This window comes from Stylophora pistillata, chromosome 7, assembly GCF_964205215.1.
Source record: "Stylophora pistillata chromosome 7, jaStyPist1.2, whole genome shotgun sequence".
NCBI lineage: Eukaryota > Metazoa > Cnidaria > Anthozoa > Scleractinia > Pocilloporidae > Stylophora > Stylophora pistillata.
This window is the reverse complement of record NC_142525.1, coordinates 3,291,718-3,310,071: the sequence shown is the minus strand read 5'-3', so window position 1 is coordinate 3,310,071 and position 18,354 is coordinate 3,291,718. Positions and strand designations below refer to the sequence as shown.

Genomic DNA, 18,354 nt, shown 5'->3' with positions numbered 1-18,354 from the left:
CAGGCGTTCTTGTAATTTCCTGTAACATCCCACAATCCTTCGAGAGGCTCCTGTCATGCTCAGCGGTAACTCTTTTAGCGCCACTTTCAGAAAACTTGGAAAATTTTCAAAATTTATAGGCTTGAATTGTTGGCAGCGATGCTGAAGAAATAGTTTATCTCCTGCTGATTTTAGCAGGTTCCTGCGTGCTGAGTTGGTAGCAGTTTTCTTCAGTTGCAAATATGACTGCACACTCGATCTGCATTTTCGTTTGACGTTCCTATTGCTGTGTTGTGAACATGGGGTTGGTTTGGAGTGCAAAGCAAGACAAATTTGACAACACTTTGCCGGAGAACGGAGGGAAAAATTGTTTATATTCTCCGGATGACAGCTGCGATGATTCCGAGGAAAACTTTTATGAAACTATGGAGAGGCAATCACAGTCATCCTGTTGCGATAACCTTGTGCAAGAACTCGAGATCGACTCCGAAAATTTCGTTAAACAATCACTGACAACAACGTGTACTTCAAGCGATGTGCGACATTCAGGAAATACTTCAAAGCCTGCTCTTCAAGGAAAGTCTAGCAACGTAGGCGAATTTTCGAGAAAAATTTCCGAAACTAACTCGAAATGCGTAGCTAATGAAGAAGAAAGTGTCTGCATTGATAACAGCATCGATAGATGGAAGACAGAAGTTGATATTAGTAGAGTTGATCCGTTGTTGGTTGAAAGGGAAAAACAAATCCCAGAATACAGCACCTTTTCGCAGCCATTTCTTCCCAAAGAAAAATTGCTTCAGGGAAAGTATGCAAATAAAAGTTTTTCTGATTCAGCAATGCAACATGAAGATAAGATTCCAGAGCCTGCTCGTCAAGGATTATCTAGCAACATTTGCGGTTTAAACACTGGTGAAATTTTCAGATTATCTCAAGAAACTAACACAAAATGCATAGCTAATGAAAAAGACAGTGACTGCAGTGTTAGTAGTATTGATAGATGGATGACAGAAGGTAACAAAAATAGATCTGATCCATCATTGGTTCAGGGAGAAGACCAAATGATAGAATGCAGCACCTTTTCGCTGCCTTTTATTTCAGAGGAAAAATTGTTTCAGAGAAAGTATGCAAGTAAAAGCATATCTGAACCTGCAATGTCTGTAGCAGTCGACAATCTGCACCAGCAACAATCTAAAGTGCCTCTGCCTTGTGCATGGCAAGTTGATATAGACTGTTTCAAATCAAAGAAAAGAAAGAAACTTCCCAAGAAGTATTTAAGAAACAGAGATGAAGACTCACAGGCTAATTATGGTGATGAAAATGGCAGGTCTATAGCCAGTGATAATCAAGGACTGCATCAGAGAGGTTGTTTGGCTTCTACAGATATCGCCACTCAAGAAATGATGGCTCGAAGAAAAGTGCTAGACCTGAGAAGATGGTATAATATGTACTTATTGACTGATAGGGAGGGCCACAGGGGAAATATTTGACTCGAGGTCTTTTTTTTTTTTTTGCAACAAAGCCGTACATGTACATATGCACCGGGGCCAGACAACTTTTTCTGGACCAGCTTACATCAACCCATCCAGCCTTACACGCATCAGCTTTTACTATGCTTCTCTATCGGATTGAGTGAGTGGTGCTGGATGGGTCATATGATGAATTATATTTATACCCCATTCACACCCAAGCTGAAACACACTTTAAACATAGTTTGAAATTGTTTTTGTCAATGAAATAGCTTAAAGTGATGTTTGCTGTCTTCAAATTTAGCACAAACAAAATTAACGTTGGTTGTAACTTGAGCAATGACATGAAAAAATTTAAGTGTAGTCTTCCGGTTTTCAATCGCTAATTTCTTTTAAGCTAAACCTGTTTTAACTGAACAAGTTTTGCTGGACAGGTGTTAATGAGGCATTAGTCAACATTCTTTTAACAGCAGTGCACATATATGATTTTCATAAATTATATTCTTAGTCTTTGATTTATCACTTCACATGGTTTAATACAAACCAACATAATGACCAGCTTCCAGTTGGGTTGTTAGGTCAGTTGTTAGAGCACTGCACTGGTATCGCAGTGGTCATGGGTTCAAATCCTGCACAGGCCTGAATTCTTTTCAAGTCATATTTTTACGCCAACCATGTAATCTTGATCTAGTTCCTGCAATATTTATTTCAAACTTGGCCCACTGAACACATTATTTATTGGGAGCCAGCTTTCATTGATGGAGTGCATGCAGTTTTCTGTCATTTTTGTAAGGTTGATTATTTTAACTCATTTGCTGAGATTCAGGGGTACGGTAGTTGGTGGAGATAGCCTCATTTTCCCTTTGTCCAGTTACAACAAACTGCTGCCTGTTTAAAAGGTCCTCTACAAGAATTATCAATGAGGTAATATTGTTTAATGTAACTCTAAATTCTCAAAACTGACCGACAAAGAAATGTGTCATAATCAGTCAAGAGAATCAGCTTTCAGATCCGAGGAAGTTTGAAGTGAAGTGGTAAAGGTAACGTCTAAGATGGATGATGTTTTCCTTACAATGGCAGGTACTGCATGAGCCGACCTCAATACAAGAAGTCTTGTGGTATTTCATCTGTGGTGTCTTGCTGGAATTTCTTGTTCAGTTCTCTTGGTGCAGGCAGGTGTGTTCTTAAACCACTTTTGGCCCTTGACATCAGTAGGCATATTCTCTGTACTGTTCTCTATACATTTCCTGAGGTGCTGACAAGGAGAATTTATTTAACAATCAATAGCTTCCTTGATTGGTGATCATTTCCTTTATTCTCCTGACCTCAATGTGTGATTCAGGGGTGGTATTGTAAGGAGAAATTAGATGCTGGTCACTGTTACAGGTTAAAAGGGTTAAAATTTTCTACTCCTTTATGCAATCAACTCATGCCTGAAGAATGCCTTTATTGGTATAGGTTATTGCATGATTTTGTGTGCAATTTGAAATAAATAAGCCCCAATAATATTTCTCAAAAAACCCAAAATTGCATGAGCTCATAGAGGGAGTTCTATCTTTAGTCCTTGAAAAGATTTACGAGTGCTTCTTCTGAGAAAAAACATGTTATTACTCACAAATGTTATACTTAAAATGTTCTGAGATAGCATTTCATACTAATGCACAAGCAAAGGGGTGTAAATTATGGGTTTAGAGTTAGGTTTATGGTCAATTTAAACCCTGTCAATGTCATTGTGTGTTAGGTCAAGACAACCACATCTAGTAAAAAAACAGCAATTTTTTTCTCTAGTTTTAAAACTGCAGAAATGGTTCCAATCCCAGAGAAACATTTTGTTGTTGTTTTGCATTGCAAAGCTATTGAAGGACAAGACAAGTGTTCTGGCTCATTAGCTGATCTATGGAATGTAATTCAAAATTTTTATTTGAAAATGATCTTTATGCACACATTTCTTTAAGTTTACAGCCCCTTACTCAGGAGGTAGCTTTAGACATACTAGGATTCAAACCACCATTTGGAGAAATAAGGTTTGGACCATTCACTGGAAATGCTACTTTAATGAGGTAAGAAATCAGATTTTAGTCTGAACCTCTTCTTTTTTTTTTTTTTCTTTTTTTTAAAGTGTCATTTTCAATGCTACTCACTTAAAGATAAATCTCAAAGGGAACAGGCCATCAAATGGTTCTTAACCAAATAGTATATTTTCCATTTACTAGCCAATAGTAATTTAAACCTGAAACTGTGAATAAGTTGTGAATGTTTAAATCTGAGTGAGTGACAAGTTTGCATATTTTGAGCCCTAACAATAGTTGTTCTATGCTTTGCATATCCATTACTAAAAATGTGGGGAAATTGGCCATAGCAAAACACCTAGGAAATGTTTTGTTTTGTTTTGTTTTTTTTCATTTGTTACCCACATTTGGTAGTTTTTATGTTATAGTTCTATCTATATTAACAAAGAGGAACATAAATTTATGCAGGTGGTTCAAACAACTCTGCAATCACTTTAGAGTGGATGGGGATGCCTATATTCTGTATAAACCAAAGGGGAAGAGTCGCACCATTGGTCTGAGTGGAGAGGAAGCCTTACGTCAGCTCAAGAAGGGCCTGCATAACCCCCAGATGGCTTTCATTTATCATTGTTATAACCATTATTTTTGTCCCATTGGATATGAGGATTCACCCATAAAAGCTGTTGATGCATACAGGTACTGTACACTTTAGGTGGCTGATTTTATCTTTTTTTCTTGCCATCTGAACGCCCAGCTTTAACTCCCAAAGGTGATCACATTCCTTTATATCGGATTCCATACATTATCCCGCAACAGGTAATAAGAATACTCAGACAGCTAGAGGGGAGAATTAACAAGCAGATCTTGGGGGTGAAAGGGTTAAATGCAGGAGGGAGGGGGTGGGGAAAATGTCATGGTGTAGCAATACTTCCACATCTTGGGGGTGGGGGGGGGGAAGCCATTTGCATCATGCGACAGAGACCAGCCATGGGCAAGCTCTGGCTGGATGAGCCACTTGGTTCAAGTACAGGCTTTAACCCTTTCACTAGCAAGATCTGATTGTAAATTCTCCCCTCTAGCTGTTACACATTTCCTTGTAAATTGGTTTCGAGAATTTGGTGTTCAATCAAGGTAACAACTCTTACCTGATAAGTTTGAGTATTCTCATTACCTGTTTGCTGGATCATGTATGGATATTATAGGGAGAAGTTACATTTTAATCGCTTCTGGGAGTTAGAAGATTAACCAACATATCAACCAGCAAGTGACTGCATATCCTGTTTTATAATTGTCATTATTAAAAACTGGATCATTGGATAATGCAATTCAAGACTTTTCATTGGCTTAGCCATTATGGTATATTGGCCAATATACCATAAACTACGATATGGTAAACGTATGCATAAGCTTAAAATTGAAAGGGAGCTAAAAATGTAATAAAATTTAATAATTTAATGTAGCGTTTTTGATAAAACAATTATTCCACTCGCATTTGTTGGATATGAGATGATTATAGCCAACGAGGCGCTACACGCCTCGTTGGCTATCTATCATCTCATATCCAATGCGCGCTCATGGAATAATTGTTAATTAGTTTACCTACTGTTAGTATTCTTATAAATTAACAACTTGATTACAATTTAAATGTTAGCGCTGAATACTGAACATGAAATTTCTGTAGGGCACAGTTGTATGAAGACGAAGTGAAAACATGGATATTGATTGGGGACCCAAGTTGCAAACATCCAAGTATTCACTGCAAGAGGTGCAGAACCATTGTGTTAAATTATTTTTATCCCATGGCTTCATGCATGTTATGATTTTGTAGCATGCAAGCTGATGCTGTTTTTCTTGTCAATGGTAACTTGTATCTCCTTTGTCTCAGTTGGGCTGACATTCAAACAGATTTGAACAATGAGGCTCCCTTCTACCTCAACATTCGTCAACTCCACAAGGGAATCCTTCAAAGAAATGTAAAAAAGACAGGTGGAAATCTTCATTGCATCATGGCTTTCCAGAAAAGTACTTGGAAACACCATAGGAAAGCTATGGCAGCCACAGGGAAGAGAGTGTCTCTTGACGAAGAAGAAAGTCAGAGTTATGGCAGCATATCAGAAGAGCACCTGCCAAGTGACTCCAGTGACTCTTAAAGACTACATTTTTATTTATTTGTTTAAAAAATATTTAAAGAGGGAGCCCAGCTCGCCATAGCAGTTTTCATTGAGGCCCTCAAACTTAACAATGTACAAATTAAGTAATCACGTAATTAATAAGTAAAAACTCACAGTTGAAATATGAAATATGAAATATCTAAAATATGAATTAACTAAAATACGAAATGTCTAAAATAGGACATGAACAGAAATTAATAAAATCTATGTACAAGAGATGATTGACACACTAACGGAACCTGTTAAAATTCAAAATATTTAAGCAATGAAATTTTAAAAGCATCATAGGGTAGACATTTCATGTCTTCTGGGAGGGAATTCCAGCCTGTCAATGCACTATTAAAAGATCTGAGTAGACCCCCGGTTTGTGTTTGATCTAACAGATCTAATAGTTTCCTAGGAGTGAGTGTTATGGCTATGATAGTCTGTGCCTTGAGTAATCATACTGTTTCTTTCACTTAACAAATGGTAAACACCACAGCGTACACTATTGAGTTATGGATGCACGCGGAAGGTTGCTAAGCACGAAAGAAGCATAAGAGTAGTGCGAGTTGAGTGCTTAGCATACCTCCCAAGTGCATCCATAACTCAATAGTGTACACTGTGGTGTTTACCATTTGTTTTATAACGTAACATTGATACATTGTAGCTAAAGAGTTCCCTTTTATTTAACAAATCTTACGTGACTAGAAAAAACAATCACATGGGGAAAAATAGTCTTTGCATTTGCTCACGTCAGCAGCGCACTCCCATGGGGGACGCTAAATTGACCAATCAGAGCGCTCGCTTTACTTGGTTATGTTATAACAACATTTTGTGTATAGTCAACTTCTCATAATAAAAGCGAACCTCACATTGCATGTAATTCAAATCACAACTGATTTGCTCTAATTTTCTCCACAATTTTGCCTTAAATAACCCAAAACCTCATAGATAACTTGAAAATCATCAAATTCTTCAGTATATAGTACTTTCAAAAACTCAAACCTCTTTGTCTTTATGATATGAAAGTACACTAGTACCTTTTTTTTTTTATATTAGCAAAACATTCTCCAATATTTTCAGTGAAGGACAAGAAAGTCTCTGTGACTGTCTAATTGAATCCTTACTTCTCTTCCGTACATCATATGTACACAGAGACAGACAGGATAAGGTACAAAAACTACAAAACAAATTTGGTAAGTTTGTTAAAATGTATTTGTAAAAAAAGTTAAAGGCTGATAGTTTCTAAAGAAACTGTTGGGGGCTGCGTCGGTGGGGGTAACGAAATAATTTGAATATATCAACAAAGTTGAAATGGTAAATTGGCCACCGTTACGATTATAAAAGCTGAAGTTTCGAGTGTTAGCCCTTCATTGAAGCGAATTCGAAGGGCTAACGCTCGAAACGTCAGCTTTTATAATCATAACGGTGACCAATTTACCATTTCAACTTTGTAAGAAAGGTTGTTTTTTTTTTTATGCTCTAAGAAGGTTGAATAAATGTGTGTGTGAAAAAGTGTGTTTGTGTGTGTGAACTTGAGTTCTTATATTTTCTGGGAGCAAACTGTAAGTACCACCAATCATAACTGTAACATAAACAAATGACAACAAAAATGTTGACTTTTTTCAAACAATATTTATTTCCAAAATCAGTAATATAATATTTATTCATTTTGCAATAATTTAGCTCTTTGCAGTCAAATACCTCTCATTAAATTTCTAATTCAGTTTCTTTGTGAATAAATTACTTACTTAAGAGGTAAAAAATAAATTTCTCTGTCTAAAAAATACATGCTCTGACTACTTTCTGCTTATGCCTGACTCTGGGTCCTGGGCATAATTAATAATTATAATATTATTATTATTAACAGTGCTGCATTACAACTCAACTACCACGATAATAGTGACCTAATGTTCAACATTAAGAAAATTGTATTTTAAAATTTCCCCAATGGAAAAGATAATTGCATGTTCAGGAGCCAGAACACACCATCATGAAACCTCAAAGATTGTGAGAAAAACAAAAAAAAACAACACAAGGCTCTGTGATGTGAATAATGTTTGTTATGTTTTCTTTCACCAAATTTATTAAGGATTTTAACAATTTCCAGGAAAAAAAATGAATTAAAAGTAATCTTGAAGTACAAAAACTGTTATTCCCAACTTGCTGACTACAGCAGAAAACTTGTAATTTGGAAAATGATACTTGCAGTTGTCTTAATACAAAGTTATTATACAATTGAAATTAGAATTATAATTTAAATTTACAATTATACTAATATGTATAACAGTCATCTTTAATTAGTATAATTATACTACAACAGTAGATGGCATTGAGGGCACACTATGATTGGCTACCCACACTCCAAATATCAATCACCTCTGAGCAAAACACAGGATTTGCCCACAAAAATATTGTAATTGTTTTAGGAATACACGAGTTAAAACATTATCTGACAGGGCTGTAGTCTAGCAGTGGCTAGTGGCCCCTGGTGCCTTAACTTTGCTCTTGGGCAACTCAGGAATCTTAGTTTTTTCATAAAAAAGCATAAGCTGGACCACCCTGGATTTCACAGTTTCAGAGCACTGGGCTCCCTTCAATTTTTCTTAGAGCTCAGCCTTGTATCATCTTTTTGTGCCATATTAACTCACAGTTTAAGTTGGTACTAATCAACTAGTGGTGGATATTGACCTCACCAGTTTGCAGTAAGTATCCACCGCTAGCTACCTCCATGTTGGTGAATATTGTTAATTATTACCTGGAACATTGGATAATGCAATTTAAGACTTTTTATTGGCTTAGCCATTATGGTATATGAGCCAATATACCATAATCTCATATCTGTACATGGAAACATCCGGTTTTTTCTTCCAAAATAAAGTCAAGAAGATTTGTCTAATATCTTGGGAGCATTTTTTTTTAATAAAACAATTATTCCACTCGCACTTGTTGGATATGAGATGATTATATAACCAACTCGGCGCTATGCGCCTCGTTGGCTATCTATCATCTCATATCCAATGCGTGCTCATGGAATAATTGCTAATTATTAATCACATCAATATAGCTCCCAGATTCATTTTCTTCAATAAACACATCCTCTCCTGAGGATCCTTTTTCCAGTTGATGGTAAAAATTTGTGCTAGTTGATGCATAGCCTGTTTCTCTGCTGGCATAGTTGTGCAACCCCACCTTGTTAATGGCGCCGTCGCTTAATACTTTGCAAAGCATCTTGTTTCTTCCTTCAAAGAACGAAGCATCTGTGACAGGTTCTGTGTACCCATCACTATCAGAATCTGAATCACTTGAGATGTTTGTGCTTGCATACCAGATTTTTCCTGTTGACTGTCTGGAATTCATTTTAGCTGGAGCAGAGAGTAAATACAAGTTAGTCAATGTTTAGACAACAGGGATTGTTCATCAGTGTTCTTCATTAGACACAGATCTGTGATGCAACAACAGCAAGTTAGAACTCAATTTTCCTGTATTCAAACTCAAGCTTTACTTCATAAAAAGTATGGTTCTTTTTAATCAGATAGTAATTATAAAATAAGTGATATAACTGAGCCTAATGGATGATGTTAACAAATACAAAATACAACTTCAAAAGTTTTTTTCACTGTCCCGAATGGTCCGGAATGATACCGCACTTGTGTCCCTTTGAACTTCAGTCGTGTAATAAATCTCTTATTAACCAAGCTTGCTTGGGACCATACTGGAAGAATATCGGCCCTCGGTCTTTTTTGTACAGACCTCGTTGCGCTCAGTCCGTACTGTCAAGACCTTGGGCCAATATTCTCCCAGTATGGCCCTCGCACTTGGTTAATAAGATATACATAATTCCTGTGAGTGATTGTTGTTAAAATGTAGCAAAGTTTCCTGGGACACTCAAAAGTTAAATGATTTTGTTAATGTCAGTAATATTACAAAATTTAATAATAAATACATATTTTGAACTCACTTTTTCTAACTATGCTTTCCTTTGCTGAATTTGTTCTAAACACAACTGGTCTTTCTGAAAGTCAGTGACAAATACAAAATTTGATCAGGCTTTAGCTTAAAATGTAAAATTAATATACTCCCAATAGAAGAAGAAAAGGACAGAAAATTTGCATTTAATTTACTTGATATTAACAGAATGATCTCTTCATCACCAAAACTATTTTTCTTTCCATTCCAAACCAAGAGTTTGGAAATGAGTACTTTTCAAACAATGGAATAAAGTTATTTCATAGGGTCTTTCTGGTATATTTGATACCTTTTTTGCAAAATCAACATCTATCTTACAACAAAACCAACTTGAAAGTTACTAGCTGCAGCGATCAATCTCCTTAGCTAAACACAGGACACCCAAGCTTTTGAAGATGCTGGTCATTAAGTACTTTTCAAAATACATGCCCCAAACTTAAGCCCAGTGGTGGATCCAGGGGGAGGGTCTGGGGGTTCGCACCCCCCTCCTAACAGACCTGACACTCACAACTTTGAAACTGAAATTCTTACATCGACAGGATTGTATATCACTTTTTAATGAATCCAAGTAAATGGTGAGCGGCCAAGGAATTATAACGTGCAACCGTGGCTGGTGGGAGGGGGTGGGGGGATTTGGGGAGAAGTAATTTGCATTAAAAGAGTCCAACAGTCCTTAATTTCTGAACCAAAGTTTGGACCCCCCAATCAAAAATTACTGGATCCACCCCTGAAGCCACAAGGTGTGAAACATCCATACCACTTACCACTTTTAGGAAGAGGGGGTGGGGGTGAGGTTGGTGGTGGCCTCAGGTCATTCAGAGACAAAGGCCTCCTGACATGTTGGTCCACAAGATGCTGATAAGGCAAGGGTTGTGGTGCATGTCGTGTCACTTGCATTTTTGATGGCTTCTGGTCTGACGTTGCAGCATTTAATTCTGCATAATGGTACTTGGCACTGTCTTGCTTCACGGGTCTAGACACAGCATACAGGTAAGGGCGGGTAGACTGTGACATTGCTGCCAACTGAGCAGAAAGTTCAGGATTGATACAAATTTGTCGTGCAAGATCATTTACGATGCTTCTTGACTGCCCAGCTCCTGGGAATGAATTAAAAAGAAATACTGATAATCACTGACTTTGCAAGTGAGAACTTTACATTAATTGTGATAATGCTGAGTTATTAAGGTAATTGGTTATAACAGCTGACATAATTATTTTACTTTCATTAATACATGTCAGAAATTTAATAATTGATAGTTTTTAATAAACAATCAGCTCTCTTTAGACAGTAATTGGCACCAAATGGATGATCTCTGAAACTTTAGAGGACAAAAATTTCAGAGAGGACCCTGGCTGCTGCTGGCTGCAGTCGGCAGACCAACACCCTAGGGAGGGTGTGTCATCAACTTAATTTTGTCATAGCAATAAATAATCCATTATCTTAAGACAGTAATTGACACCATAAGGGATGATCTCTGAAAATTTAGAGGACAAAAATTTCAAAGAGCACCCCAGCTGCAGCTGGCTGCAGTTGGCAGACCAACACCTTAGGGAAGGTGTGTCATCAACTTAATTTTGTCATAGCAATTTAATTCTATGGCAGGGACAAGTGTTTTATCAAAAGTTTTCCCTTATCCATCCAGTTAGTACTGTCCAAAATGTCAGGCATGCGCCCCTCTTTTGATTTTCTCATTTGTTATCTCCAACTTTCAGAGAGGTGCATGACCAGCCCCATGTAAGAATGTTATTGATTAGAAATGTCTTGCTGTGTGGATTTAAATTATCATATATTTTTTTTTCAATAATTTACTACAAATACCATGAAAAACTTTGCTTTCCGAGAGGTGAGTTGGAGTATCAGTAATGAGATCAGCAAGTTTCTTGTATGTCTCTGCTACAGATATTGTTTTGGAAGCCCAGTGGTGAAGCCCATCTGAAATCTTGCTCAATGACTCCCTTAATTTTCGAGCCTGCAAAAGGAAATTTTCATTGTTTTTGTCGAAGTCATTTAATCTGTGTTAAACATCAAACTCCTTCAGAACATAATATTATCTACCAGATATTGAGGATCAGTCACTTTTAACAAAGTCAGTTCCAACAGGACTTTCATAATGTACTTTATTTGATGAAAAAAGATGTTATTAATGGAAGCCATGTTGCTGTGACTCATTAAAATTTTCATTAAAAAAATGGAAGAAAAAAACCTCAGAAACAAGAATCCATATTGATAATAAAAAAATCAATATAAGCAAGGTCCAAGTAATCATTGACTATCAGTAATACTCTTGCAGTAAATGGTTTGAACCCAGGGGTAACATGTGAAGGTGTATTCTGATCGTCCGGGTGAGTGTAGTCCTGAGAAGGACTGTTGTCGGTGGTAGTGACTGACGTTTCGACAACCTGTGCGGAAGTCATCATCAGAGTCACTTGACTCTGATGATGACTTCCGCACAGGTTGTCGAAACGTCAGTCACTACCACCGACAACAGTCCTTCTCAGGACTACACTCACCCGGACGATCAGAGTACACCTTCACAGTAATACTCTTGTCACTGAGCAAAATTTTCTTAACAAGACATTCAAACCTTAAAGATCTCATGCTTGGTTGTTTTCACTTCAAGTTCAGCCTGCTCCTGCTCAGCTTGTGAAATGATCTGCTGACAAAAATCATCATTGAAAAGGAATCCAAAATTATGCAGACAAAATTATAAATCAAGAGGTATCCACAATCAAGCTCTCTTGATCTGATTCAAAATTCTCTCTTCTTAATTTAATTTATTAGATTCGCCGACAGCCAGGGACACTGCAACAGCTTGCGCCAGTTACAGCGGGCCCAGTAAACCCACCCATCCCACCCCAAGGGAGGACATCCATCATACAGTGATCTTGTGTGTGGGAAATTAACGTCTCCTGCCCCTATAACCCTGCAGGAGACGGGACCTCCATTTATTCATCCTATTCAAGAAGACTGGAATATCTAACCATTTCTTGATTTTATAGAAAGGTAGCAAATTGTTCTCAATCATTTTAAGACCTTGAGTGTTGGTCTGGCAGGTGCTCAAACCCTCGACCTCCCACACAACAGTCCAGCGCACTATCCATTGGGCTAACTGGGCGGCGGTCTTAAGCCTATGGAAATTTACTTGAAAACCATTAGCCCTTTAACACCCCTGCCTGGTAGAAATTGGAATTTTCTTCTGAAAAATCGAACAGTTTCAAGCAGAAAGGTGATAAGAATAAAGGGATCAATGTCAAGAAGCCAAATGAATACTTTTGTCTCTTCTCAACACTTTTATATTTTTAATTTGCCAAAAAAAATATAAGATAACATATTAAACATATCTGAGGGTTTATATCTAACAATTATTCCACGAGCGCATGTTGGATATGAGATGATAGATAGCCAATGAGGCGCATAGCTCCAAGTTGGCTATAATCATCTCATATCCAACAGGCGCGAGTGGAGTAATTGTTTTATTAAAAACATTATATTAAATTATTAAATTTTATTAAATTTTTAGCTCTCTTTTAATTTTAAGCTGACATGTACGCTTACCATATTTATAGATTATGGTATATTGGCTGATATACCATAATGGCTAAGCCAATAAAAAGTCTTGAATTGCATTATCCAATGATCCAGTTTTTAATTTATAAATTATGAAACTTCCAGGGCTAGTATTTCAGTTCAATTTGGTTTTATATCAGATTATAGAAAATTAAACTCACTCATACCTCAACCACTTCATTAGATATTGTTCGTGGTCTGGCTCTATCATTTTTCTTTTTGTTTTGATCCAGCTAAAAATGAAAAAGCAACAAAAGTGAAATACCACTGACACCAATTAAAATTGAATTATTTTGGTTTCTATGTTAAGTTGTTCCCACTTTGATCTAGTTAAAAATGAAAACAAAAAGAGTAATATTGTAATAAAATTAAATTTAAGATGACAAACTTGAATAAACCTCACTCCTATAAAATCATAATTATACATGCTAGTAATTGACTGAAATATTTTAAATTTGAACCTGTTTTTGAATTTTGTTCATCTTTGTTACATGAACTGCTTCCCTCTTTCTTGATTCATCCAGAACTTTCTCTTGCTGAAGAACTTCCTTGAAACTTTTACGATATTTGTGATACTGCAATGAAAAGATTAAAAATGTCTAGATCATGATCCATAATTAATCTACATGATGGTCATCTCCCATGGTTCATGAGATCAGCTCCATCTTCTCCCTAAAATGTCACCCCTGAAACACACATTAAGGTCACAAGAGTAAAGGAAATAATCACCAACTTTAGTAGCTTTGATTGTTATATGAATTCTCCTTGTAAGCACTTTAGGAAATGTGTATTGAACAGTATGGAGAATATGCTTGCTGATCTTAGGGTGTAAAGACATAAGAGGGTAGGTTACAGTACCTGAATCAGCTAAAAGTTGCCAAATATCACACAATGATTAATTTATCTTACAAAAACTTCTGAGAATTGTTTTCATGATTTCATTGACGATTAAATTAACAATTACTTCCCCTTAGACACCTAAGAGTGATTAGCATTTAATTTCTCCTTACAATAATCACCCTGAATCACACATTAAGGTCACGAGAATAACTGCCTCCCAGTTAGCTTAATGGATAGAGCGCTGGCCTGTTGTGCGGAAGGTCAAGGGTTCGAGCCCTGGCCGGACCAACACTAAAGGTCTTGAAATAATCGAGAAGAATGTAATTTCTACCGTTCTATAACATCAAGAAATGGTTAAGTATTCTAGTCTTCTCGCATAGGGATGAATAAATGGAGGTCTCATCTCCTGCAGGGTTAGGGGCAGAAGATGTTAATTTCCCACACACAAGATTACTGTGTGATGGATGTCCTCCCCTGGGGTGGGATGGGTGGGTTGGGGTTGGTTTAGGTGGGTGAACTTAGTAGGGGACTACGTGTCCTATTGTTCTCTCACCTGTACACTGTACAAATCTATAAAACAGAAATAGTCACCATGCAACTAAAGGAGCTCTTGATTAATGTTAAACAAATTCTCCTTCTCAGCTCCTTATATACATAATAATAGCCTCTTATACGGCTTACCAGCGTATCATATTCAAAAACTGCAAAGAGTCCAGAACTCTGCTGCACGTCTTGTATTTGAAGAAAGTAAATTTTGTCATATTACACCATTGCTGAGAGCCCTACACTGGTTACCCGTAGCATATCTAATTGTTTTTAAAATTTCATTGTTAACTTTTAAGGCCATTCATATGCTTGCTCCGACTTACATTTCCTATCTTGTATCTCTGAAAGACACAGGGGGTAGGTACTATCTTAGATCAAACGAAGGCAAACTTCTTAACATTCCACCATGCAAGTCTCTTTCCACGCTTGGTGATATGTTTAGGATTTTAGGATTTTGTTGAGTCAATGTAATGTGCAGATGAAAATTTTTTTCTCTGGATTGATATTTGCACAATACAAGTCAATAAATATTATTATTATTATTATTATTACATACAGACATATTTGACTTTATTTAAACTCTGATTTTAGAGTAGCTCAGAGAGCTAGTATCTCCGAGTAACACCCACCCATCCCACCCCAGGGGAGGACATCCATTACACAGTTATCTCATGCGTGGGAAATTAACATCTCCTACCCCTAACCCTGCAGGAGATGGGACCTACGGTTTATTTGTCCTTATCCAAGAAGACTAGAAAATCCATCCATTTCGATCTCGATATTATAGAAAGGTAGCAAATTGTATGGAGAACAGGATGGAGAATATACAATTCACACTGATAGTTAGAGAGTAAGAGGGTTAAGAATTCCCAAGGATTAAGGAGTAAGAATATTTTTAAATACCTCTTCTGTAAAATCCTTCATAACTGTTGTCCACATAGTGGATACTTCAAACACTTTGCTGAACACGTCCTGCAGAGCTAAATTCTCCTCATTTTTGGCCCATTTTAGCATAGTTAAGGATGCTGTGGGAGATCCATTATGTGTGTTAATAAATATTTTTTTTTGAGAGATGAGCAACTACTTTCTCACCACAGTATTGCACCTGAATCAAACATTTAGTGAGAAATTGAACAAAATGATCGCTAACTCAAGAAGGTCTTGATTGTTGGACAAATTATCCTTGTAAATATCAGGAAATGTATAGAGAACAGTATGGAGAATTTGCATACTGATGCAAGGGGTAAAGTGTTTATGGCATGTGTTACAGCTGACCCTAGAGCTAAGGGGGAGATCCACTGACCAAGTGCTTTATGTACTAGCTCTGATCAAGAGGTCTGGGTTCTTGAATAACACTCTCCTCTCCTGATACCTCTCTCTACCCTCTCCACCCATGAGAATAAATGAGTATCAAAGAAATTTCAGAGAAACTTAATGAAATGCTGAAGGTGGGGAGGGGAGGGTGGGGGATGCACAAATATCTGTTATCCGGAAGGTGAAAAAATATTCCTTGGTAAGCTCTACTCAGCAGAAAGGGGCCAAATTGTTTGCGGGACCCAGAGAATGGTTACTGGAACTTTGATGGAAATCAAAAGTCACTCTGCAGGTGCCAGCCCTTTCAGGGATTGATAATTCTTCCTCCTGACTGTTGCAGTTTCCTTATCTCTTGTTTTAGTGAAATTACAGTGTCTGTATGTCAAGGTATTGATATTGCACAAAAATTTGACCTTGAGCACCCCTGAGAGTGAAAGAGATGCATGAAAAACTACATATGTACATTCATGACTAAGAAATCCTCTGCTAGGGAAGTCCCCATCAGGAACAACCCACCCACTCCACCCTTGGACTCTAATATTTATTTTCTCTCGCATCAACCAATATTATTAGTACCAAAAATGGCGAAATTCCTTTTTTGAATACGCAGATATCCGTTGCTAACTAATGACATAATTATTTTCCTCAATTAAATATCCCTTCCGGCGGTACATTTATAGGATCGAAGTTTGAAAATTAATCATGAGAGCGAATTCAAAGCAAATCGCTGATTTGAAACGTTCTATTGAGAACTCGAGAGAGAGAGAGTTGCTCAAGAAGGCTTGATCGTTTAATATTCACCAATTTACCAGCTGATCGAGCCTTCGAATTCAACAGAGTTCAACGGTGCGTAACTAGAAAACATGGCTTCTGATTATGATAATCATAACAAAGGTATTCCAAGCAAGTAGAAGCCTCTTTGAGCTGAAATTTTGCAAGCGAGAAACCTTCGACAGCGATCCAGACTTATTCTCCAAGCTTTAATACCTGAGTCAGTTTGCCAATGTAGAAAATATCTTATAAACAGCGCTTTCGAGCACAGCTAGTATTTAAAAAAAAAACCTACCATTCGCTTTCGCGATGATCAGCTTTTGGAAACTTTCGCAGACAACTTTTTCGTCGAAGATGAGAAGACCAAGGGAACCGTGGCCATCCCTGGAATTTATAACCTTATTCGCAGCTCGACGAAAGATCTTTGCCATCACTGTTCCTCGAATGTCAATGCAATCGAGCGCAAATATACTTAACTACTCTGAAACTGTTTGAAGGATCTTTAGGCGATGTTCGACGGAAATAGAACCTGCGTAAGAGCCCAGTCTCTGTATTGAGCGTTCAGGGCCCTGCCGGAAGTGATGTTGAGGGTTGGGCCGGAACTGGAAAGATAAATGTAACAAAATTGTACGTAAAATGGCGCGGCCTGCCGAGACAAGGAAAGAGCGTCAATGAAGAATTTAAGTAATCTTTAAGGCCATGAAAACAAGTCATTTGGATTGATTTGAACGAGAAGTGTTACCTGTTTTGATAAGGAAATTAAAGAAAAAAGGATAAGGAAACATAAAAAAAATTACGTGGTTCTCCGGAAATAAACATTCAAACTAATCACATAGGTGACGGCAAGTAGTCCTCTAAAAACAGATAGGGCGGAGCGGGGGAAAATCCCCACGACACCATTTATTTTCGGAGGTTTCTTCCAATAGTCAAAATTATAATTCTATATCCGAACAGTTGATGATCTCTTGATCCGAATTATCTGTTATTCCGCATTGGTTTGAATTTGCTTTTCTCTTCGTGAACAGGGAAGCTTCTCATGTTTACCTTGATCTTAACATTTTGTGCATCTCACATCTCAGCTCAGTTGAGATTTGATCACCTTCGTGTCATTTCGCAATTATCTTCGTGTCTTCGGAAGCGCTCGGTATCCAAATGCACGAGAACGAAGTCTCATTAGCGTGAGAGAACCCCAGCGACTCCCCACATGGAGGACAGAGAGTGAAGACGGAAAAATGAATCTTTAAATGCTTATTTACTGCGGCGCTGAATTGCTCAGGTAACATATTTTATTCATCTTTCTTTGTGTAGAAAACAAGAAAATTGTTCCGTTAATAGATTGGGATTGCTTGGAAGTCGAAGGTTTGAGTTTGACCTCTGAAACAAACGTTCTTAGTCGAAATTGCTTATTTTCCCTTTTTGCGGTCATAGAAAAATTGAAATGCTCCACTGATTATCAGCACAAGGTTTAGAAGGTTTATAAACCGCCGAAATAAAGTTCGGAAAAAGCTGACTTTCTGTCCAATCAAGGGAATAACGCATTTTAAAAATGTCAGCCTGGACCTTCGCTGCCGTGACGACAGTTTATCTACACTTAACAAATTTTAGTTGATAATCAACTTAGTGCAGTAGTCCCCTGCACGCCCACAAAGCACAACAAAAGCATATCAGTTTTTTTTTTTTAAGTTATAATTCACGATCTGCTTTTTACACGATAATTAACGTTGCCAGTTAAGCTTACT

The 18,354-nt window shown here is 37.3% G+C and overlaps 2 protein-coding genes across 3 annotated transcripts; one reads left to right on the top strand and one right to left on the bottom strand.

Annotated features, from left to right (window-relative positions):
- The first annotated feature begins 18 nt into the window (after positions 1–18).
- Positions 19–7,125, top strand: LOC111342969 (uncharacterized). Its single transcript, XM_022950098.2, has 6 exons — positions 19–1,414; positions 2,526–2,621; positions 3,401–3,505; positions 3,923–4,150; positions 5,136–5,219; positions 5,340–7,125. The coding sequence occupies exons 1-6, from the start codon at positions 279–281 to the stop codon at positions 5,602–5,604; spliced, it is 1,914 nt and encodes a 637-aa protein (XP_022805833.2). The 5' UTR covers positions 19–278; the 3' UTR covers positions 5,605–7,125.
- A 97-nt stretch (positions 7,126–7,222) lies between these two features.
- On the bottom strand, positions 7,223–17,203 carry LOC111342979 (uncharacterized). Of its 2 annotated transcripts, none has more exons than XM_088726989.1 (9): positions 16,911–17,203; positions 15,434–15,555; positions 13,606–13,719; positions 13,312–13,377; positions 12,162–12,233; positions 11,396–11,546; positions 10,341–10,673; positions 9,569–9,622; positions 7,223–8,972 (listed from the first exon to the last, which is right to left on the bottom strand). In XM_088726989.1, the coding sequence occupies exons 1-9, from the start codon at positions 17,044–17,046 to the stop codon at positions 8,650–8,652; spliced, it is 1,371 nt and encodes a 456-aa protein (XP_088583115.1). In that variant the 5' UTR covers positions 17,047–17,203; the 3' UTR covers positions 7,223–8,649. The 2 variants fall into 2 exon arrangements, with proteins under 2 accessions (XP_088583115.1, XP_088583116.1); XM_088726990.1 differs by having other exon boundaries at positions 12,162–12,230; positions 16,911–17,200.
- Positions 17,204–18,354: the final 1,151 nt, after the last annotated feature.